This window comes from Halichoerus grypus, chromosome 14 (assembly GCF_964656455.1).
Source record: "Halichoerus grypus chromosome 14, mHalGry1.hap1.1, whole genome shotgun sequence".
Lineage (NCBI taxonomy): Eukaryota > Metazoa > Chordata > Mammalia > Carnivora > Phocidae > Halichoerus > Halichoerus grypus.
This window is the reverse complement of record NC_135725.1, coordinates 7967145-7992711: the sequence shown is the minus strand read 5'-3', so window position 1 is coordinate 7992711 and position 25567 is coordinate 7967145. Positions and strand designations below refer to the sequence as shown.

Below are 25567 nucleotides of genomic sequence, written 5' to 3'. Positions count from 1 at the left end.
ACTATGCATTACACCTTAACATACCTAAAAACTGTTGATGATGTTGACTTTGGGCTATTACAGTTTGCTCAACAGATGTGCCGGTCTGTTGACCACTTCCTGTGAAACCATCTGCAACCCCATCCACCTTCTGCATAGGCTTGTACCTAAAAATATTAGATTGGAAAAAACAAACAAACAAAATTATTCCTTGTTTTCTCACACTACACAAAACTCCCAAGGCATTTGATTTTACCCTATCTTCTTTAATATCTCATGATAGTTGGAGGATTTTTTCCCCTGATAGTCTTATAAAGTTAGGATGAAGAAACTTTTTCAATTGTGAAAAGAAAAAGGGGAGAGGGATTTGGGAAGGGGACCAATTTTTGAAAATTCAGAAATCTGTCTAAGAACAAAAGAGTTACGAGGTATTTCTTCGGACAGTGTGGCTAAGATGTCCATGATGGCACAGTGTGAACATAAATTTTAATGGCCAATGGATCAATGGAAAACATTTTAAATACATTGGGACTTTAATCTGCAATAAGATCTAGGAGCTGTGGCCTGAGAAGTGTTAATGAATGGCTTTTGATTGATTAATATCTCTTGTACATGATTCAGCCTACAAACTCTACCATACTCTTTTTCATATTTCCTAAAGCCTCCCATGCACCTCATCTCCATTGACCCCAACCTCGTCTGCAAATACAAAGACCATATGCATCAGCTTGCAGCAAAATACATGCAAGAATCCACCTACGAACCGAGGTTACCAAATTTAAAAAATAAAGAGAATCAAAGTCAGCTACAGTAATGCATTTATCCTTAGGTCCTAGTCATACAAACTCATGAACTTTCCTGCTAAGACACAGAAAACAGGCTTCAGGCGAGAAAGAAAGGCTGCTTGGGAGAGAAACAGCACATATGAAAAAAAGCCTGGGCAAGTCTCCTAAGATGAGCGAATACAAAATAAGAAATAAGTAGCAATTCTAATTTCTTCTTTTTCTAAGATTTCATTTCTTTTCCTTCATGTTAGAAATTTAGTGAAAAAAAAAACAGATGAACATAAGAAAAGATTAAAATCTACAATAAGCTTAGGACCTAGAGATAGCATTCACTCTATGTTTATTCTCCCATTCCTCCCACCCCATTTCTCATTATATTTATAAACAAGACCACCTAATATTCTCTCCACCCAGACACTTGACTCTAACGTTAATACCATAAGTCAACTGCGTCACTGATATGAAATTACTATGAATAACAATGTCCCTGACACATGAACAGGGTGCGCCCAAAGGCACCTGCACTCTGACGACAGATATGAAATGAATCGACCTGATGAGACATCGTGCAAACCAATGCGCAGGTTGCGTTAGGAAATGACTCCATCTTGAATCTAGAACTTAGATAAACAAAACTTCCAAGAAAAACTGCCGTCTCTCATAATGACATTTACATTCACTGCTTCTGTGACAGGATCTAACAGAGAACTATGAAAAGCAAACATAAAGTCAGAAGGTGAACAGGGTGGGCAAAGAGGACAACACACTTCATCTGTGTTATCATCTTTGTGATGGCCCCGAGCCACCCAAATGTGGATTGTTATTTTTCTAATGACACCGAACAACTCAAACCTATCCTTTTATTTACTGGGGAAAAAAAAAATCTGAAAGGACTTTTCTGCTGGGGCCATACCAGGCGATGACAGAAGGGTTAGTACTATCATCCTGTGCTGTAAGTGTCTTTTATGAAAAACTGAATTTTTAAAATTTTTTTCCTCCTTAAAGAATCATCCCAGAGAGGCAAAAAAGACTCGGTGAGGCAAGTACTTTGAGTACTTGTGTGGGGAAGCAGTTGCCAACCATTCTGTTCTAGAAGACTTGAATGATTTTATCCTTGGGGAAGTTCCTCATCCTCATTGACCCATTCCAGGCTTCATTTGATTTTAGCCCCCTTTTTTCAGCTATGAAATTGTATACCACTAATAGAACAGGCTAAAACAGTTTAAATGTGTTTTTTCATTTAACTAAATGGAGTTTGGGATTTGTGGAGTTAATAAACAGAAATGGTTATTTACACTGCAGAAGGGAAAATGGAAAGATTTCCTATAGACTTCAATTCTATTAAATTTTACTATGGGGTTAGAGAGTAATTATGAGACTTTGCCAGGCTATGCTTAATCAACCTTCCTTTGTCCTGCACAGCATCTACTATACCACGCATGCTTCCTAGGCAGAAATGTCGAATGTCGAAGACAAGTAAAATTTAACCATAAAAGGAAATGATGTGCATTCCTTTTAGAGTGTAAGTTTTCAGAGGACAGATGCTATGCCGCAAGCTACTTGCACACAGTACTTATCAAGCCTGCAGCCCGCAAGCAAAATTATCTGCTTCCTCAGAAAGATGAAGATGGAGGAAATTCCTAAGGGAAAGAAACGATATTTTTAATAAGCACTCAAAATCAGAACACATTATAATTAATGTATGATTCATAATAATGATATTGAGTGGGAAGTGCTGATTAGAGGTACACTATATTATACAGGAGATGGAAAATACATCAAGATTAGCTTGCAGATGAAAAGGAACTTGGTAAATTCTGGAGAAACCGTGCAGGTCAGTCAATACTCAAGAACAAATCTTATGTAGGAAAGGTAAAGGATAAAAAAAAGAAAAGAAAAGGAAATATAGTCAGAACTGAGAAATGAGAGGATTTATTCTAACCATAAGAGCAGCCAGGTGAACAGTGGACTGAACCCTTTGGTTCACTTTGGTTGCCTTGTCAGTAGGACCTCTATAAGCCAGAACCTTATGTTGTATCTCCCCAGAGAAAGGTTGGGGTCCAAGTCTGGGAGCAGTGTGGGCCATAATGATATCAGGAAGGGCAGGAATATGGCTCACATACACGAGTAGTATTTCTACGAGCCTCTGACAGAGCTCCTCGGTAATGCTGATTTTTGCATTTCCTGTCTTAAGTAATAAGTCACATACTGCCATATCCTCAGTGTATTGCCTTACATAGGACTGGCACTTAGAAGCCCTAGAAATCAGAAACACTGGACAGAGGAAAGCTGGATGTTCACTTTCCTGATGGTCTGTCTAAGGAAAACATCCTATCACCACCATCACCTCAGGGTTGGGTCTTCCCTGAGGAGAAAGTTTAACGGGAAGGCAAGAAGAGCCACATCAAAAATAGACTGGACAGTATCTGTGGTAACTGATTCTTCTTGGAAGAAACAGTTAAAGATGATATCATCTTTATGTTATACATTAGCTCCTGAAACCTAAATGTAGATCAGTATCTGGGTAGCTTTTCAGAAAGCTCAAATGCTAGGCTCACCCTAGACCTACCCAGCAAAATCTTTAACATGGGGCTTAGGAATTGATGACCTTAACAAGCCTCCCAGATAGTTCTTGAGTAGCCTGCCCAGAACTAGTCTGTGGGAGCCTCTTGGCCCAAAATAAGTTCCTTCAGCCCAATGTTGTGCAAGTACAACCATCACATTACAGAAAAGTAATTTTTTATAAACTAAGTCCTCAATTTTTTATTTATTTCCAATAAACTACACTTGGAATATAAATAAATGTCACTGAGTGGCTAATGAATGAATGAATGCTCAAGGGAACATATTTCATTTTATCCTACCACCAACTGATCGTAACATCTATCAAATCGATTTAACAAATATTATTAAGCATTTACTATGGGGAAAGCACGGCAGGGGCATGGTTTCAAAAAGGCCGTGTATAAACAAAATTTCTCCAGGATGTTTCTTACATGTTTCTATTGACTCACATGAGACATTCAACATTATGTTAACCCTGGTTGAATTTCAACTGACCTTTTGATATTGAAACACAGCTTTCAGACTTCCTGCCTCTCTGCCTTCTTCATAAAGAACCATTTAAACACTAAACTGTAAAAACCAGAGACACTTCCTACTGAAAAAAGTTCCTTGTTGAATCCTTTAAAGAACTGAACTTTTTAGTATTTAATAGTATCTTCTCTCTTCATCCCATTTATTTTACAAATTCAGTATTTTTAGACGATTATTTTCTGACAGCAGATTCTTAGTGCTTCTGAGCTGTACATGCTCTGAGAAAGACCTGTGCTTCATCAAATGAAGAAACAGCTCTTGGTTTCCAAATTAGTAAGAGGCAAATGATCATTTTAACAGCTTGCAGCTCCATGGGCAATCAAAGCTAAAGTTGTTAATGATTAAGAAATCAAAGAAAGTCTAATGCTTTAATAGCGGAGTGTACGCATGAAACCTGTCACTAACACAGAAAACATGGAAAATTTTTAGGAATCTTCCCCCATGGGGTTAGTCATAGCTGTTATTTAGAACTTGGACAGCTGGAACTCTACTGTAAAATAATATCTAATTCTGTCAATAATCTCACATGTACAGACACTGAAGGAATCCACCGAGAGGCAAAGAATGGCCTATATTTACTCTATTATATTTACTCTATTATATTTAGCAGTACCACGGTTTTCAATGGACTAAATGAAACATTTGGAAAAGTCCCTCTTGAAGCAGGTGAAAAATGCAGAGGCAAAACTCAACATCTCGACTGCATGGGCCAACCGAGTCTTTAGAATTCTAGAAGGTACACAATCATTTGATCTGCGTGAACCAATCTAAACGTTGAGCTCCTAATTGGAGCAAGAGGCTAAAATTTTCTATTGGTATCTTGAGATTCTCTTTAGAACAACTGTCCCAGAAAATCTTGAGATGACTTGAGGTCTGAAGCCAGGTAAAATATGAATAGATCAAAGGAAAATACAGAATGCTGGGAGCGCCTTTCTTTCAGAATGCGAACTGACTCCTTGATGCCACACTAAATATGTCTGTGTCTAAATGACTTCAAACATCAGCCCTGCTGGTTAATGACAGTTACTCCATCTCTTCAATCCTTATTGGTGGCTCTTGAAGTACTTGACTCTTCATTAGCTCTACATCTATAATTGGGCAAGGAGAGGAGGGAAAAACTAAATTCTGAGGGGGTAGTTGTATTAATTGCAGCAGTTTTAGTCGAAAATGTGGGAGAGGTAGGGAAAGGAGGTGGTGGAAGCTGTTTGCTGAAATAAAAGCTGTGGATCATTCATTCACTTAACAAATATTTACAGAGCGCTGACAATGTGCTCGATGCTGAGGATGTAATGTTGAAAAAGGCAGACGCTATTCTCTTCTCATGAATTTGTTCAAGGGGTCCTCATCACAAAGGCAACTTGGGAGTCATGTGTTGAACTGGTGTGGTCTTCTTAATAAATATGCACGACACTTCTTTGATCTACAGCTGGCCCTTCCCCTTGAACTGATTCTACAGGGATGCCCCTCCCCACCCTTTCTTTGGAAAATAACAACCTGACTCCACCAGATGCCAAGAGGGCAACAACCACAAAAGGGAACAACCTGGGGCTCTGTCTAAGGAAAAACAAATTAGCGAGCTTCTCGCATACAGCAAAATTAAATGGGCCTCCATTTCCTTATCAGTAAATAGCCCATGTAATTGCCAAATGAGATCTTGCATAGAAAGTGCTTATTGAAGGACATTTAAAATGTTCAATAAATGTTTATCTGGAGGGTAAGTGGTGACTGTTACCATTCACAAACTTTACACGAATTACTATAGTTAATAGTTACTGAATTGTGATGAGTTTTGATTCTCTGATCTTCAGTGGAAACTATCTCTATGCCAGGGACCACTGCAGTAGCACTGTGAACATCAGATCCTTCGGTGCCAAGATTTCTTATTTGTCTCCAAAAGCCAAAGGGGCAGGCACGTGATCATCTTCCCACCGAGACCCCTGCCAGCCTTAGCGGCCTCAGGGCAAGCGATCAGCCCTAGATGCTTAGGTCTGCAATGACCCCCGGGGATTCCTGTTCCAGGGAAGGGAGGGTAAACTATTAACAGAGCTGAAAACCACTGGCCAGGAGGTGTAAAGAAATGGAAGTCGAAAGTTGCCCAATTGCTAGGGTTCATTCTTCTCTGAAACGGCCTTATTCTTAAAGAAATACTGTTCTCTAGCACACGTAGTAATAATAGTATGAATAATAATAATTTACCTAACACTTGAATGTTCCCAGTTATTTAAAAAAAAAAAAACAAAAACCTTTATATACTTTTTTCCACCTGAACTTCAGAACAATCTGTGACATAGACTACTATGAATGCCCATTTTGCAGATGGAGAAACCAAGGGTCAGTGAAGTTCAGTCACACACCCACAGAACTGCCAGAGCAGCCTATCCTCACACCCCTATTTCCCAATCTTAAATATGGAGTGCTTTCCACCAGCCTGGGAAGTCTATATTAAGGAAGGTCTTTTCTGTGTTTTTCTCTTAAAAGATTTATTTATTTATTTGAGAGAGAGAGGGAGAGAATGAACATGACTGAGAGGGAAGGGGCAGAAGGAGAGGGAGAGGGAGAATCTCAAGTAGACTCCCCGCCAAGCGCTCTCACAACCCCGAGATCATGACCAGAGCTGAAACCAAGAGTCGGATGCCCAACGACTGAGCCACTCAGGCGCCCCTTAGGGAAGGTCTTTTAATGACAAGGGTTCGTGTCCTCTCTCACTCCTTAGGAACATGCATGCTTTCACATCTGTCTGCAGCAAAGCAAAGCTGCCTTGCTGTGCCATGTTTCCAACTGGCCTCTGCTTCCCTCCTCTCATGCCACAAAGCTTCCTTCTTTCACAGAATCCATTTCCTATGAAGAGACCATTCAAAGAGGCAGGAGGTGACACCTGTCCTCCCTAGTTGGGACATACTCACTGAAGTGTGACTTTTCCTTTTATTTCATGTGCACAAATCTATTACATGTGTATGTTTCTGTTTGGGTTATCTTCCCTCTTTAAAGGGGGCATTCGTGTAAGAACAAAGACAAGAGGACTGGGTCTTTGCCCTGGTTGCTCTATGACTGTGGATAAGTTATCAACCCTGATGGACTTCAGTTTTCTCATCAAGAGGATGCACTGGACTGGGGGATCTCTTCCTTCCAGCTGTAACATTCTATGATTCTGTAGGGTCTCTTTTAGGTGTGATGGACATATTCTGTATGCAATTGCTGGTGGTTAGATGTTTGTTGAAGGAATGATAAATGCACCTTAGTATTTTGAGAACGGCTACTGGGATCAAACACAGCCCAGCACACTGTCAAAAGCACGTGGCTCCATTCCCCCACTTTTGCTACGAGGATTCAGAAGAACAACTCAAATATGTATGCCAACATAGGTGCTTCTTTTAAATATTAAAAATAAACTGCAGCAAACATTTTTACTTGTAGACCTGAGAAGTCCTGCTCTCATTTTTGTTCTATAACCTAAGTTATTTATTGTCTAAATTAGGGCAAGCAAATTATCCATGAGTGAATTTCCTCGAAACTGAAGATGACATTTAAATGTAGAAGTTATTTTCATATGAAATATTTTCAACAGAAGATATTAAAAAAAAAAAAAAAGGCGACTACACATTCTCCTGCTTTCTTACCCAGGATACTTTACCTCTTTTTGATTATGCATAATGTCATCAATAAGCCAAAGTTATTACACTGTGTTAGACTAGATTCCAGTCGCTAGACTGATGATACTCAAAACTACCCGAGTACCTGGGTCTACTTGTCCCCCCACTGAATGTGCACCCACTTCTGTGTTGATTAACCCAAAAGCAAACGGAAGACCCTTGTCACCTTGTCACTCATATTTCCTCTTGCCAACTGTTCTATCTCATGATTGCCTATGAATCGAGTGGGCTCTAATCTGCTCCTTTAGTTTAGGTACATGGCTTGAGAATGGCTTCATCTTTTCAATTAAGCTAAACTATGGGCTCTGTGACATCTGTTTTTTCAATCAGAAGCTGTTTCCATTTATTTCCAGACTCGTGGCTATGTTCCATATGGTGGTGTTGCTGGGATTTGTAGACAAGTGGAAATTTCCTCTACTACCTATCAAATCTTCCAATGAGATACCAAACGGAAAGGGGTTCTAACAACTATAAAGTTATACGGAACAACAATCATTAGTACTTCTCCAACTACTATGATTCCAAACTCCACAGAAAAACATACAAACTGAGCTGCAAAACTTCACTTCTACTTGATCAAATGATCACTGCATATACTTGAATTTTCATCCCATAAGAACACATAAAACATGTAAATTTATACTGTGGAAGATGTGCACGTGTAGATGCATACACTAATGCTCGAGGCGTTGAGACAATTTGAATATTCTAAAATATTAAATACAAGTAGCTGCTATAAAATATTTTAAACCTTTCACATGTCACTTATGTTTTAACAAGAATGGCAGGCTCTTCTTATGTGAAATTTAATATATTCAATAGAATCACTTGAGTTTTATAAGCCATAAGACAAATGATACAATACTTTTCTTTTTCCATGGTTTTTCAACAAATACTCTTAACTCCGACATCCAGACTTAGGGAGAGAAATTCTCCCTCTTCTGTCCAAGTGTTTTTGCACAATGGGATAATTGGCTTCACTGAAGGCCTATTAATGTGGCCAGTTGGTAGAATCCTTCAGAGAGAAAACAGAAACCTCCCTCTGTCCTGCTAATCCCATGAGGGGCCTGTGAGGTCGACAACACTAACATTGCAGTCAGTTAGCAAGACACCATTCCAAGAGCAACTGTCCAGAATCCAAAACTTGTATCATTAAAAACAAAACAACAACAGCAACAAAAAGAAAATTTCAGTACCACTGGCCCTTGAGCAACATGTGTTTGAACTGCACAGATCCACTTACATGCAAAATTTTTTCGATAAATACAATACAGTAAATGTATTTTCCTCACAATTTTCTTAGTAACATTTTCCTTTTCTAGCTTACTTTATTGTAAGAATACGCTATATAATACATATAACATACAAAATATGTGTTAATCGACTTTTTATTATTGGTAAGCCTTCTGGTCAACATTAAGCTGTTAGTAGTTAAGTTTTTCGGGGAGTCAGAAGTTATACCCAGATTTTGGACTGTGAGGGGGCTCAGTGCCCCTAATTCCCTGTTGCTCAAGGGTCAACTGTACTTCTTTGGTTCTCTCACATCCTTATTTCACAAGAAAGCAAACACTATAAGGAACTAAGGTTGGTACAATTCATTAACATCACTGAAAATTTTATATCCCTTCTTAAATACATCCACATTATGTCTGATTCTAAAAGCAATTACAACTAGACTGAGAGGGAGAGTGTTCATGGCTTATTAACCTTTAGAGCTCTGGAATCTGTTTCATAAGGAGACCTTTCTAAGTCCTAGGTCTTGCTTCCCTAACCCAGGCCTTTTTTTTTTTTTTTTTTACAAAGAATGTTCCTTGAAGGCTTCCATTTTCACGAGAACTTGCTCGGATTCTTTGCAGGTAAATCACAGGGAGAGGTGAGTTTCAGCTGTCTTAAGTGCAATTTATCGAGTTTTTGTTCATATTTAAGTTTGAATATATGTTATTTTTGAATCGAACTTTGTTTTGGTCTTGACCTCACCATCAGCTCCACTGTGCAGCGCTGCGATGCATGAGTGCAGAGAACACACCAGAAACTAAAGGCTCTAAGTGTCGCCGCTAACAGGTGGACAAGATAATCATAACCCAAGACAATAATAATTTATTACAATTCACACAAACTCCACCTATAAAGAACTGTTCTATGATTTATTTTATTGTATTTTTCCAAGGCCTTTTAATATATTTTAATGACTATACCTCAAAAAACTCAGAAGTTAGCAGTTAAAAAAATAAGATCGAGAACCTGTGAATCAAAAATCTAAAACCCCTGAGATAACCTTCATTTAACAGCCAATCCTGAATGGACGGACTCCAGTCTGGAACACTAGCGCCAGAAATTATGATCACATTAAACTATTTAACAAGCGTCTTTACCTCCAGTCTGCTCCCATGAAATAGGTCTTGTCCCAAATAAGTCATCTCTAAAAAAAAATCTGTAAGTTCCATTGTTTTGCTCCAAAGCCCTACACAGCCTCAAAGCTACGCTGTGCACAACGAACAAACTTATTAGCTGCATATACAACCGAGTCCCCTAAGTATGTTTTCAATCTCATCTCCTGCCGAACGACTCAACCCTCTTCTCAGGTCTGCTCCTGCTGGGTCAGCCTCACCGACGCACACAGTACTTACCAAGGACATCCTGGACTTCATACCACCCTGGTGCTCTTGTTTGCCTGAGTCCCTCTGCCAGACCCTCCTCTTCCTGATACCTCTGAGTCCCCCTCAAACAGCACTTTCTCTAGGACACTTCTCAATTCTCCTGGGCTTAACTGAAAATTCCTCTGTATTTCAGTAGTTCCTGGATCAAAGCTTTACTTCAGCACTTCTCACACAGCATTACTTAAGAAAAAAGTTTCCCGTGCCTCCGCTTTCTAATTTCTTAACTCCTCAAAGTTAGAGACTGTGTCTTCTCTGGGCACACGGGGGTCTAGCAGGTGGCAGAGACACCATCAGTACTTGCTGACTAAGGAAGGGAAGGGCCACTGGGTGATAGATTCTTTCTCTGGCAGTGACTTGGAGCTAATGCTCCCGACTAAGCTAGTGTGGATGGGGAGGGGACCTGGCTAATCATCCCAGATCAATAAATTAGGAAGACTGAGGCAGATCATCTGATGACCTATGTACAGGTCTCCCTTCCCCTACTTAATTTGCATGCTCAATTGAAAAGAAAAATTATAACTACTATCATGGCTGAGCTATACTGGTAAAAAGGAAGGGATTTTTCATTTTATTTACTCTAAACTGTGATATAAGGCACATGAGACTAGAAGGCCCTTGGCTATGTAACAGCACTGTGGGTTTGTGCAAATCATTTATCCTCTCTGGGACTTCACTGAAAAACAGAGCCATTAAGTCTTTGGTCATCACAAAGCTGAGGGGCCAGACTAGACTAAGACATTTTTAATTCTAAGATCTATGATTCCATCCATCCATCCATCCATCCATGTGCTTGAGACCTCTTACAGCTCTAATATCTATAATTCTTCATCTTTGAAAGTTGGATTCAAAGAAAATATAAGAAGTCTTGAACATGTTGCCAATACTCCTACCACATCAAGAAGAGTGACTGAGGGAGGTTGCCAATGGCAAGGAAGGAACTCACCAACACTGAAGCAAGTGTCTCCAGGTGGCATTTGCTTGGGTTTGCTCCTTACATGTTGTGTTGGGTTTCCTTGGCTGCATAGTTTGGGATGTCACATTTTAACATACAAGGGGCCAAACAGGTTGTCTGATAAGTAATTTTAAAAAGATTTGGAAAACAGACAGGGTGGATGAAATTCTACTAAATCATATTTGAGAACTGTCAAGTAAACGCATGCAGACAACAGCCACATTCTTGCACACCTAGGTATTTGCTCTAGAAAAAAGGAGACTGCACATCTAAAGAAATACGTAGCTTGGACAGGTCAGGGATCATTCCAGAGTCTACCTTTGTTTCTGTTGCATGGGCTGTTGCCTCATAGCCATATACTGCATGTCTTCTTGCAGACGATTCAGAGGGGAATCTGGCTTGACACGAATCCCATAGTAATGGTACTTGGAGTTTCCTCTTCATAAAAGAACAACAAACATTAGAGACACAGAAAGTCAGTCGAACCAATATTAATCATATAGGATGTTCACTTAGCTACACACTGGGTAAGATTAGGTAAAAGAAGCATATTTATGTTGTATATTTACGATCTGCCTGTTCTGGGTCACCTGTACATTTTTATGGCAGCTACATCTGAAGAATCAAAATAAGATTCTGAATCAGTTGGCTCAGGGCCCTGCAAAAAAATCTTTCCTTATAAACTTAAATATTAGTACGAGAGCCCACTGAGTCCATGTAAGTTACACTTTTCTTTTCAAATTTGTATTCTAAATTTAATTTAGAAGGGGTAATGGTGGAAAAAAAGGTCAGGCCAATAAAAATGCATCAAGAGGATAAAGGGTTGCACACTAGATGGGAATTTATTATAAAGTGGTTATACAAAACGAAGAAAAGAAATCTTGATTCTACTGTCTTAGATACGTTCTCCATTTCTGCAAGTTCTTTTACTGCAGGGGTGATGAAGGTAACTTCACCGATACAGAATGTTGTGGTGAAGTCTATTACTTACTATTTTGAAACATAAAAGGAAGCAGGTATTTAATCTATTGATTTTGAAATCTATTTTATTAGTCTCTGTTCTAACGAATTCGTATCGGTTTTGCAGGCTGAATAAGATGTGTCACAACAGACATGGGGAAATTTCTCTGTGAAAATGGCAAATCTCCACCTGGATAAAAATTGTCACAATTTCCCCATGTTCATGAGAAAGACCATGTTTGCTATTAGAAATGACAAAGTTTTGCTCTGAATGAAATTTGCAAATTCTTGCAAAAATAACATTTTAAATATGTAAATTTTTGCAAAGGGAAAATAGTTTTTCACAAGTCTATATATAGCAAGACATCAGCTGCTTTTTCCATTTTTTTCTTTCATTTACAAAAAGAAATGCAAGAAGAGTGTGGATTAAATATTTTATATAAAAATAGAACAGAATTTTACTTCCAAAATTAAAGAACATATATCAGATGAAGCCTATATATTCAAAGACATTAAAATCTTATTATATAAATAATATTGCTATTTTTTTTAAAAAGTAGGGCATTTAATATCTACCTTGTTTTGGTAAAATAAAACAGTATGAAAACTTAAGGCCTTCTACTTGCAGAGATTAGATCTTGTCTCCAAAATCCACTGCAGAACATAACAAAAAACAAAACAAAAAAACACCAATTTGTAGTGTTCTCCCTTACAAACAGGAGAAGGGTAGGGAGTAGAGTAGGGGTGGGAAGCAGGAGACATTCCCCAGGGGAGGTAGCCAATGACAGCTACAGAGTAAAATGGTGTCTCTCTTATGTAGACCAAAATAGATAAAGTGTCTAGTTTCTTCTCCATTTCCTACAAATCAGCATTTTCATTGGGTTGGTGGGGAGATGGTTGGGGGAGATCAGCCATGTTCCATGGTCTTCTTTGCTTAAATTTAATTTTCAGATGGATTCTAACAAAAGGAAACTTTTGATTTGCCTTTGTTTAGAAACATGGTGATTTTATTTATTGTTTCACTTAGCTCCATAAAGTTGAGAAAAGGTCTAGTTTTGGTTTGAATTAATTCACTAGGTTATTTTATTGATGAACAAGTAACAGTTCTGCATATAGTTCATCAAAAAGAAAGAAAAAAGAAAGAAAGAAAGAAGGAAAGAAAGAAAGAATAAGAAAGAAAAAGTAGTATCTGAATTAGTTTGCTTCATGGTTTATAATGCTGATTTTCTTTCTCTTCCCTGGGTTAGAAGTAGTAAATGAATGAGAAACCACTTTCCATGATAGAATCTATGGTGCTTTACCCTCATCGTTGTCAGTGATTCTACATTAGAGTTCTGCTGTCTTCGTAACATAAGCATTTGCTTAAACTTTCCCCATAGGGTTTCTTTTCTCCTTATTCTTCTAGGCTTTCCTTTCCATCTCTAATTGCAAACACTACATACAATTGTAAAAGGAATAGGAGACATAATTGTTACATAGTAAGGGGGAAAAACAGAACATCAGAAAGTAAAAGCTGCAATATTGCAATATGTACTTATAGAGTATGGATTCCACTCATTCACAAACCCAAACAACCCCAATTTTGTCCCTTTCTATTTTAAAGATGTATTTCAAGGTTTGAATGGAGCCTCAAAATAGGACCCACTGAAATCCCTCTCAGCAACAAAAGGAGCACAACAATACCACTATTAGAATGCTGAATAAAGCCCAGAGTCTGAAAATATTGGCACGGTATGCATAACTACTGAGCCTTTGGCGAGGGGATAGTAGGTTAGATCCCCAAATAATGATTTTTGTGGCTCTGGGGGGAAAAATATGAGAGAGACAAAGAGCTTTTTTCAAGGGACTGAAAGCTTTAGTTCCTTCAGCCGTAATAGACAATCATATTCTCCAGTTTAAAGTATACTATCTTTTCAAGTACAGGTAGAAGAAAATATATTTATGAGAGAACTGAACCTCCAGCAACCTGAAGATACAATCATTTGAAATGCAACAGAAAGGAGTATTCACACTCTGAATACATATAGACCTCGTCAATGCCATAAATCTGAGACATCCCCCCCTTTTTTTTTAGCATACATTTACAATGAAGTCAATTACCAAGGGTCTCTTTGTTTCATTAACAATATTAAATACTCTTCACTAGAATACTAGGAAGCTGTGACTTAAAAACCAATGAGGGGTGTATCATCTAATGTTATACAGCGTAGCATCTTTATTTTTATACTTTTTAATATGGATTGCTGTAGGATTTAGGAAATCGAAAACATCCATATCCTTCTGCCCAGCTTCTTAAAATAATTATGTTATGATAATTTGTAAAAATTAGAGAAAGGCCCAAAATGAAACTCTACAGTTCCAAGTATTATGTTCATGATATTTTGATTAGTAAAAACACTCATATCTCTTTCCAAAGGAAAGAAATGATAAACTAAGAATCTCTTTCACATTATTGGTTTCTGTGCAACAGAAGCATACTATATTTTTACTTCTACACATGTATGGTTTCACAGTCAAGAGTTTAAAAAAGGCTAATAAAGAGGTTAAATAGGACCATGTCATTACTGAGGGCTTCAAACTCCCCAATTTTTCAAGTTCACCAAATGATTTTTAACTGATCTCCAGAAATGAAAAGAAAAACTCAGCTTTAATTTCTCACTCTATTCAAATAGAAGAGTTATTTATAAAGACATTTCAATATAATTTTGCCAGAGTCAAGAGATACATAGTTTTCCATTGACTACATCCCTTACTCATCTCTAGTCTGATTATTTTTAAAAAGAGAAAATAGTGATATATATTAATTTTTAAGGCACCATGTGTAAATATTCCACTAACAGTTTGACTTGTTGATTTCTGGATGATTTGAGAATCAACTCTTCTCAAAGCTGTGCTCAGTTACGTTTAAGACAGTGCATCGTTCTGGCTTCGCAGTATTCCCTGGATAACGACCTCTTCATGAGACACTGTATAAATTGAGCTATTTCCTTATTTTTTCTTTATATGTTATCCGTAATCAAGCACTTTTGCACCAACGATATATTGAACTGCTTTAGTTTGAAAGAGAGGGATTAGTTTGTGATCTTATTTTTTCGTACTAACCTAGTTCCCAATCTCCTGGTTCGTAATCCCATAAAAATTGACCTTATTAGTTTTCCAAAAGAAGCAGCATTGACTGGGTCCAGTTTGTGTTCCTGACAATGTCGTAGGTAGTGGTTGTACAACGTGCTTCTGGGAAGGCTCACTCCTTCTGCGGTCTCGTAATTGTCCAATAGCCACTGGAGCTAGTATAAATAAGACAGGGTAAACACAGAGAAACCAGATAATTTACCAAAATGTCCATAAGCCACTATAAATACAATACACAGAAACACTTAGAAGATCTTCACCAAGCCTTGTAATACGGTAAACTGTTGTAATTCACAGGCTGATATAATCTGACCTTGAAAACTCTCGGAAGTGTGCATTGCTGAACATAATTTATGACCTCGGACCATGTCCACTCCTTCAAACATTCAAGCACATGTAAAGAACACTAATATTCCCTGTATTGATTGCAATTTTGTAGACAAACACCTCTTTGGGGAATTCAGATAATCCCATTAACCGGTTGTAAATAAAATTTATAATTGCTACAGTACAAGACATGTTTGTAAGCCTGGCAGCGTGGCACATAATATGGCTTTAGTGTTAGTTTGTTTTAACACATGAACAGCAGGCTGCCTGGTATGAGTTTTTGTATTAAGTTTCTATTCATTTACATAGAATTTTAATTTACCTATCTAATTTACTCAAACAGGACAACAATGGTATTATCTACTGTGTCCAATTCTGTAAGCAGAAAGGAAAAAATCCAGTCATTTCTTCCCCAGAAGGAAAGAAATTCATTAGACACTGATTTAAAAAAAAAAATTATGTAACTTTCAAAAAGCAATCTTTTATTACATTGGAGTTTTGCTACCTCCCTGCTATGTTTCTTCATAATTTTGGAAGACACATTACAATGGTAGTTGGTAAAGCAACATTTTCTCGGTCTGTAGTTGACATTTTAAAGGTTTATGTCGTCCTGTATTTTTTAAAAATAATCTTTAAAGTATAGCAAGTGCAAAAAAACTTTAGAAAATATAACGTAGGTATGTATTACTGAATATCAACAGTAGGAAAATGAAATTATTAACTCGTTCATTCATTTATTTATAAAAGAGAAATGAAATAGATTTAAATGACTTTCTTAAGGTCACAGATTGTCTCAGAGCCTGATTGGGTTCCCAGCACACGTTTGCTGGTTACTTGCATACTGGTTGTTATTTCCATAAAGCAGCAAATACTTCACATAACTTGTCTCAACAAAATTTCCATGCCATATATAAGAGGTGTGATAAAGAAGTGATATTTTTACATGCAATTTAAATTAAACTTAAGTCATGAGAGCCCAAGAATTCCTGGCGCATCAACTACGAGCCAGTCAACGTGCTAGGCACCTAGTGATGTAGAAATGAATATGATCTCACCCCTGTCCTCTAGGAATTTACGATCATATTCCAAAAAAGACAATACGGACACTCAAATATATTAAAGCATTTGCTTATATATTTTAAGATTCGTGAACAAACTCAGAACCTGAACTTTCAGACTCTTAGTAAGAAAATTCATTAAAAATATTTTAGAACTATTGCCTTTAACTATGACAGCTGAATTGCCCAGAACCATTTTAATTTCAAATATTCCTACATGATGCTTATATTTAAGCATTAAACTTCATTTAATTAAACTTATGTCACTAAACTCATACTGATGTTGGCTCAGAAAATATGGGCACCAAGTCTACAAGTTAGGGCGGAGTACTTTTTTGTTTGTTTGTTTGTTTTAAGTAGGCTCCACACCCAGTGTGGAGCCCAACAAGGGGCTTGAATTCACAAGCCTGAGATCAAGACCTGAGCTGAGATCAAGAGTGGGACGCTTAACCGACTGAGCACCCAGGCGCCCCCAGAGCAGAGTACTTTTACAAATAAAGTTCATGTTCTGGTCAGGGAGTCTTGAAGTTCTCCGTGAACACTTATGCATATGAATATGTGCGTTTAAACATACCCATTGCCTCTATAACATATACAACCCTCCCTTTTAAAAAGGTTATACAAAATAAACGTTCATTTACATAACGACAGAAAAATTAAAGGTCAAAAGAATTCTTTAGAGATGAATTATCTGTAACCTGACTGTCAGTAAAGGCATTTTCCAGAGACATGGGATTTCTGAGTATTCTAAATAACACACAGAGTTAAGTTCACTTATCCATATTCATTTCGTATAAAAGAGAGGGGGAAAAATGATTGAAAAATCCAGTTATTAAGGTTCAGATTAGTATTCTGCCTACCACAGTGGGTCAGGATGTCTCTAGCATTTCTTCATAAATTTTCAGATTCAGAGTCTGTAGATTATGAAGGCAACTGAAGTCGATGACACACAAAATATGGCCCTACAAACCTGCCTCGTACAATTCATCCACGTGTAGCAGTAAGATGACTGGCATCTGAAGGCATTGCTTCCTCACTTGAATGGTGTTGGGGAAGCTCTAGTGAACCATATCTCCCAGAAATGCTAGCTCTTTTTTTGTGAGCATATACTAGATGAAGCCTTCCACTGGTATTCTAAATATATAGAGAATCTAGAAATATAGGGCAGAGACTCTAGAAACATAGAAAGGAATATTCTCTGAGAAGTTCAGTTTCTTGAGATGAGGGAATATAAAGGAAACACCAAAAAAGAATCCTCAGAAAGGCAAACGTATAAAAAACTCTATATATTTTTGGGAAAACAGTACTTTGCAGCTGAACTAATGAAGTGTTCACATCCACAAGCATGGAACACACAACACGTGTAAGTCAAAAATACCAAAAATATGTTTGTATATATATTGTCTTTGCTTCCTCATATAAGGCATACTGTCAAAGTCAAAGTAATATGATTTTTTAACAAAAATAAATAAAAATAAAATATTTCTTTCTTTGCTAATGAACAGAACACAGATCTATATAGGAAATGTTAATTGAAAGGATATTCTTTTTTCAGAAATGGAAAATGATTTTATAACATGAACTTTATAACCCAAAGTATGCAACTGGTAAAAATAGATCTGATGCAAAATACTTTCAGTAAGCTATAAAGCAAATAAAAATACTTTGTTTAATGAGATACAAATAGAAAATTTCCGTAAACTGCCTCAAATGTTTACTAGTTTTCTTGCAATATTTAATTACTTAAATGTAAAGACAGGTATCTAAAAATGACAGTTTACTATTTTCTCATGATAAAGAAAATTGTCTTGTAGATTAAAAAAAACCTGAAAAGCAAATCTAATAATAAAATATTTGAAGGGTATGATCTTAAGATGTCTTTTATAAAAGTGAAAACTAGTGCAAATACTGAAGTTCAACAGAAAGTATTTTGAGTCCAAAGGTATGTTTACATATATAAAAGAGTTAATCAGACCATTCTTAATTAAAGAAAACTTTCCACAGAAATAGTGAGATAATGACAGCAAAGTTGTCTTAAAACACTTCAAAGCCTGGATAATATTACTCAAGCCCCAAATGAATAGAGAAAATGAAGTTTTTACTGGAATGGCTACATGGTCCTCTGAAATGCTCAGCAAGTCAAAAAAATCTGGACTGACTACTTTGCAAACCTCTTTTATTGTATATAGTTTTATATTCTTATAGACTCTTCATTTCCAAGCCAGTTCTTAAAAAAAATCTGAGTTTATTTGCAATATGTGTGTGTATGTACGTGTCTACAACATCAGTTGATTTGAAAAACTCTGGAAGAGTGGGTGTTCGGATGACCGTAACTTTGACAGTAGCAAAGGTACATTTCATTCCCTGCCCCTTATTTGCAGGAGGAAGAACATTTATTTCTTGCCAGAAGGCTGGAGATCGCTTGGAAGAGCAGAAGGAGACTGAGTGGAGGTAAAAAGCCCTGAAGGCTGGAGGCTCCAGCTAGGAAACCTGGGGACAACTCTACCACCTAAGTGTAGTGCTCCTTAGCTCATTGTATAAGTGGACATTGGTTTAGGAGCTATCGGTTAGATTCTGAGATTCAGCAGGGGATTATCATGTGCATTCTACATGCCAGTTATTTCACCTTCAAGTTTTGACACAGTGATGAAATTGTAAATCAGATATTTGAGTCTGAAACACAGTATATGAAAGGATTAATTTTGTTGTGAGAGAAACCTGGGCTAAGTGTAACCTAAAGGCATACACCTCTTGCACTGCCCAAGGGGAGTTAAGGCTTGTTACAAGGTATAGTTTCCTTGGGTTTTGTTTTTAATAAAATCCCTTTGGACACTAAAATTCAATATCCTTAACATTTAGCAATTTGGAGCTAAACTATTACTGTTTCTTTTACTCTGTTATAAAATGCCATAAAATATTTGTTTACATTTATGGTTTTTAAAAGCCCATAAAATACCATAGGAACTTTTAACCTTTATCTTTAAAACTTGATTATTCTACTAATGAACTAACACAAATTCATGTAAGGGTGGAAACCAAGATAATTGCATCTTTCAACCTTTGCATTTAATCTATATTAATCAGGGTAGATTAAGGAAGATGAACAGTTCCTATTTTTCCCAAAGGGAAATACTGATTGACAAATTAAAAAAAATACATACTGCATTCCCCAATTAACATCTAAATGTAACATTTGGCATTTTTTCCCAGATGGATTATTATCCATTAGGATTCATTTGAAGTTCAGTTCACTGATGATATGCATTTTGACAGGTCTTATTTCTGTCATAACTTATATTTACAATACACCAAAGTCAAGGGAAAGTGAGTATAAAACAAGGGTTTGCTTTGAGCTGAATATATTTCAGTAGCTAAAATCAGCAAAAATCATAAAACAACTACTTGCTACATTGTAAAAGGTATAAAAAACAAATACCTAATGCTTTTTATATACTTTAGATGGAATTTTTTAAAAATGCACAAGTTCAAGAACATTATGTAGAAATTGGGAACAATCAGTTTAAGAACATTTCTGTGTTCAAATTTGCAATCTAAAATACCTCACACTGGATACAAAATAATCATTAAGTGCCAATTTATATTAATTACCATTGAGAAGGAGTATAAAATAAACTTAAGTCTGCAATGATAGTCTGTTTTAGGCAGACGATATACATCATTTAGCCCCAATGCATCTTCACATACAAAAGATTTGGAAATAAAAATATTTAAGTAAAAATTATTATACTAATAGAGTGAATTCTGTAAAGCTAAATCAAAAGTACCATTCTAAAATACAAGGAGATGAGTGATATCACCCTTGCCTATAATTTTTTTGAAGGATTAGATTATTTGGAGAGAAACAAAGTTGTCTACTCTTAAACTGAAGGTTGCCCGTGGGGCAGTGATAGAGTGATCATATACTCTTTCACTCAAATGGTATGCAGGGAGAAGGCCACTCTATGCCAACGATGTTCATAAACAAACCGATAGAAGCATGCTTGATAACAAAACAACGCATGCATGAGTCCCCCAATAAATGTATACATGACAGGAAAGGTACTGAGAATACTGAAGGTAAGATAAGGTCTGTTCCCTTCTATTACTTGTTTCTTAGGTTCATCCATTGAGCAAATATTTAGGAAACTTCTACCATGTACCAGATACTGCTCTAGGTACCAAGGATGCGTCAGTGGACAAAACATATAAAGTCCTTACTCTCTTGGGACTTTAACTTGTCAGTATGTATTTACTGTCTGCCTGCATGGTGTTACTACTGAAATAATTGCCATTATGTGAATATTGACAATAATAGAAAAAAAACATGGCACTCAGTGTAATTATACTCAATTTCTGAGTGCGGCGCTATATAGGGTATGAAACTGAGAAGTATATATGCATTTCAACTTGGAGGATAATAGCAAAATAATGATAAAAACGGAGTAGCAGTACTAAGTACTCTGAAGGGTATGAAAAGGGGACACAAAATTCAACACCCCACTCCACCCCACTCTGTCTTCTAATATGTAGAAAGAAAGGTGAAAAACAAAGCAATCATGTTGGATTCTACTGACAGGAGATTATTAATTATAAATAATAAATAAATAATAATCTGGTTTAACCCTAATAAGAATTTTCTGAATTACTGTGAATAATCAGATGTCTAAAGGGAAAATAGGAAACCCATTCTATCCCATATTCCAAAATAGAATGACAATAGACTTCCTGCTCAAAAATCATGATTAAGATGCCTCTTTTGAAACTAACTATAGGACACAAATTATTAATCAGTTCTCCTAACTTTTTCCCTACTGAAATCGATCCTCTGTAGTAACTGGTAAGTCAGGGAAGTATCATCATAAGGTTGGATTCATGTCCACTTTAAAGAATCCCACAAACCTCAAATGAGTCTATATTATGTCCTATATAGTGAGGGATAAAGGTAACTTATGGTTTACTGACATTTAAGATATTAAGGATATATTTTTTAAGAACTTCTCCACTAAAATTTTTCTTTACAGGTGAACATCACCAATTAAATCAACAGAATTTTTTAAAATGCCCTTAGCAGGTGGTTATCAACTAGAACACATGCAGTAGCTTATTCCAGTTGTTTGGCTTAATCTAACAAAAATTAGGAGCATCACTAACTTTCCAAGGACAGAAAAACAACAGGATTCTTGTTATGTGTTCAGGGAGAAACCTGACTGGTCAGCATAGACACGATCCTTCCTTTACTGTTTCTATACCGTCTGCAGAATCATTGGTATTTCTAAAGACTTGACCATAAATGTGCGTTTAATGAATTTAACTACCTCGAAGGTGTAATAAAAACAAATCAGGACATCTAGAGAGAGATTATCACTGCATTCGCAACATTTATGCCTTTATGCCCACTGTATATACTGAAAGGTCTCTGGCAGTTGGAAAACACTATGGAAGAGTTGCCGTGCTATGTAATAAAAAATATGAAGCCACAGAGTAACACATTTATTTGTTGTTTGTGCAGCTTAAGCCAAACATTCATTAACATTAAATATTATTTCGTGAGTTTTACAAGAGAATAATAATCTCAAAGGAACCCCAACATTATCTGAAGAGTTTCCAACAAATCAACAAAAATATACAAAAAAAACATGTTCTTATGCCTGCATTATTGTTCATGGAATACTAATAAATATACGAATTCAAGTTAAAATTAAACATATCATATATTTTACTAAACTGCATAATTCAAGTGAAAATGAAATATGAATTGAATAACAAAACACAATTTCTTAGAAGTCTGATAGTTCAAAAAGGTAACTGTAAACTTCAGGTGTTTTTTTTCCCTTATGTCCCTGTACATTTTTGACTAAAAGTGAACAACATTTTTACTTGCCATTTTCAAAACACAAACACCAGTTAGTCATTACCCACCCCCTAAAAACATACACCCTAATAGTGTACATTAAACCAGCCTTTATTCACATCTACAAATTCATGCTAACACAGCAAGGATATACTGATGAAACATATAAAAGAGTGACATATTGCATACAAATTTTCAGACAGGGGGGAAAAAAATCACATTCCTTAAACTGTTTCAAAAAGAAAGGCCAAAACATATATTATTTTGAAATTTACAATCTATAATTTTCACCAGAATTGCAGACATTCTCCAAATTGGCTAACCTGTTTTTATTTGCCATGATACTTCCCCTTGAACAAGAAAGAACACACAATATTCATCTAAAAACAAATGTGTAAAACACATGGAAGTATTTAGTGTTATGTGGGAATATAAAATTTAAATCTTTGAAAAGTCAATTATTTAAAAAGCACAGTGAAAATATTATCTGTGAACTAAGGTTTTAGGTTTATTGAAAAAATAATAATATTTCAGTTGGGTGATCCAATTTTAGACTTTTCACTCACAAAATATGGGGAAGAATTTAAAAATCATAATAACTTATCTCTCAGTTTAAGAATACATTGTCAGTTGGGAGGACAAACTAACTCTTAGTGTATTGTCATTGATATTAATTTAGCAGAAGATCTGTCTAAAACAGGTAAGTCATAGTTCTTTTTACTTTTCCCATATATTCAGAAATCACTGCAACAAAATAATTTTTAATCATTTCCATTGGTTCCCCAAAATTTGAAATTTGAAAATGTTTATAGTTTCACAAAACTGTCATTGTTCTTCTCAGACTTACCAGGGTTACAGTGATGGCTGCATCTGGTAACAGTTAAAAGCATCAAGAAATAGTAACAATGATCCTGTTTAATCTCAATTATTAGCAATTTATGGCTTATCTAGAGTCTCATTTCTTCTCTTGGCCCAGCTTCATTTTTCTGGAGGTCTCAGGACCTGAGCTCACCTAGGTCAGTTTCCTGCCTACCTTATATAGTCTTACTGGTAAATAAATCATTTTCAGACAGTTTACCATTGCGTTGGGTATTAATCATCTTTTTCCACTTAAAGAATACTACTGGTCATACAAGTAGACACGACTGTTTCCCTGCTTCGGACACAGAGATGCGGATCACAAGCATTTGCTTCACAATTAATATCAAACCAGAAAACTTTAAATATTGAAAATTCCCATTAATTAATTTTCACAAGTAAATGGCAGCTTGGTATTAACTTGGAAATGTTACATCTGTACCAAAACAGCACAAAAACCTAGTAAAGCAGTATATCGGGACCTCCATTTTTGCATTTTTGTTTTTTTGGGTTTTTTTTGTTTTTTTTTTTTAGATATTCCACTGTATAAAATAGCCATTAAGGGATACAGAGATCATAGGGGGCTGAGAAAGGAAGGTTAAGAAGCAAAATAAATAAATAAATAAAACAAGCATTTAGAAGCAAGCAACACATGCAGAACAAGCAAGAGATTAGTTTACATGAAGAAGAGGCAACTTACATGGCTGTTGAGGAGAGAGCTTCTGTGAGTGGACAGACCGTCAGACTTTTGCAGCGTCTCAATCGCCATTTCAATCTGATAATAGATGTCATTAAAAAAAGGGCTCAAGACAAGATAGTAATAAAAGGCTCACCAGAGAATTTTTGATAGATTCTCTAAAGTTCAATTTCTTCTTCAATGGTGGCTAATGAACAGCTCTCAACTAACTGTGTCTTTCCCCCATCTTCCCGCCCCACCCCCCAGAGAATAAAATAAAAATAGGCACACTAATGATAAGCCCGATCGCAAAAAGTACACCCTTTTTTTAAACATTCTGTAATGATGATCAGAATGGAGGCCTGAAGAGCAGGAACCCCAGTGGATTCTTTCTAGTTATGAGAAAATGTTCTTGACTTTCAGAGTTCAAGATGTGGGATGGTAACCACTCTAAAATAGTCTCCCACCTAAAGGGTATTTAATATTTGCTCTATTTTGTCATGAAAGAAAAATTACCCTGCAGATTTTGTGTTTAAAATGCATTAGTATTTTAATGCAAATGTACAAAGACCCCTTCATTAATGTTCAAAAGCTACTAACTCTACCCATTCCTCTCTTAACCTTGTATTAAAATTTGGAAGTGGAGGGTCATTAGTATGAACAAACACTACGATGTAATCATGGCCCCTACATTATATTTTAGGAAGTGGTGGTGAGGCAGAGCTATTAGAAATGACAGCAGAAATGGAACATAAAAGAGAAAATAATTCAGAATGAACAAAGAAAAAGACAACCACAGAAACAGTTTTACGCCATGTAATCTCAGCATACCATGAGCAATCATAGCACCGTAATTAAACAGCAGGTGCCAGTAATAAATGGGATGCCCTCTTGATAACCTCATATTGGAAGATGTCTATGTCTTGGCTCCTAGTGCTAGGGCACGTACTATAAAATCAGGTTCTGAACACACTCTATTTGGTTACTGGGTTATATTAACAATATTAACTAAAGTTAAATTTAAAAATCACATTATGTAAGAGAGAAAATTGATTTCATTACTTTTATTTCTACCGTGTGATCAAATCTACATATCAGTAGAAGGAGCTATAAAGAATACTTAGTGTTTTCAAATGTAGTTAACTTACTTCTATTTTACAGTGGCTATGGAAATTAATGATGCCTTGAAATTCTCACATACCGTGTCTCCCTACCAACACAAAAACGGTGGACGGCAATGTCCATAGCAAAGTTTTTTTTCCCCATCAACTTCCCAATTGCTCTCTGGTGGAATTCTATCCACAGACTGTCCAGTCGCAATTATATCAGCATTAAATCCAATTTTCTTCCAAGCAACTTGGGAACTTAAATAGCTTCCATTCTATTTTATGTTATTTCCACAAGTTACTGGTTCTTCCTCCCTAGAGTTAATAAGATAGAATACTGACAAAAATGTGAGGCTAGAAATTATAGAAAAAAAGAGTCTTAAAATAAAGATTATAGTAATTCATAAGATGATGTAATACAATTTGTTTCACTGTTAATTTCTTTTAGATCACAAAATTAAGTAAGCTGGCTTCTAAAACACT

The 25567-nt window shown here is 36.3% G+C and overlaps 1 protein-coding gene across 3 annotated transcripts in view; it reads right to left on the bottom strand.

The window, feature by feature from the left end:
* The window catches only part of RFX3 (regulatory factor X3), a 286781-nt gene that overhangs the window by 59449 nt on the left and 201765 nt on the right, over positions 1-25567 (bottom strand). For 2 of the 3 annotated variants that reach the window (XM_036076096.2, XM_078062234.1), the window contains exons 5-8: positions 24003-24077; positions 15182-15363; positions 11438-11557; positions 25-146 (exon numbers count right to left, since the gene is read on the bottom strand). In XM_036076096.2, the coding sequence (XP_035931989.1) occupies positions 25-146; positions 11438-11557; positions 15182-15363; positions 24003-24077 (499 nt within the window). The remainder of the gene's footprint in view (positions 1-24; positions 147-11437; positions 11558-15181; positions 15364-24002; positions 24078-25567) is intronic. The other variant, XM_078062235.1, reaches the window with a different exon arrangement.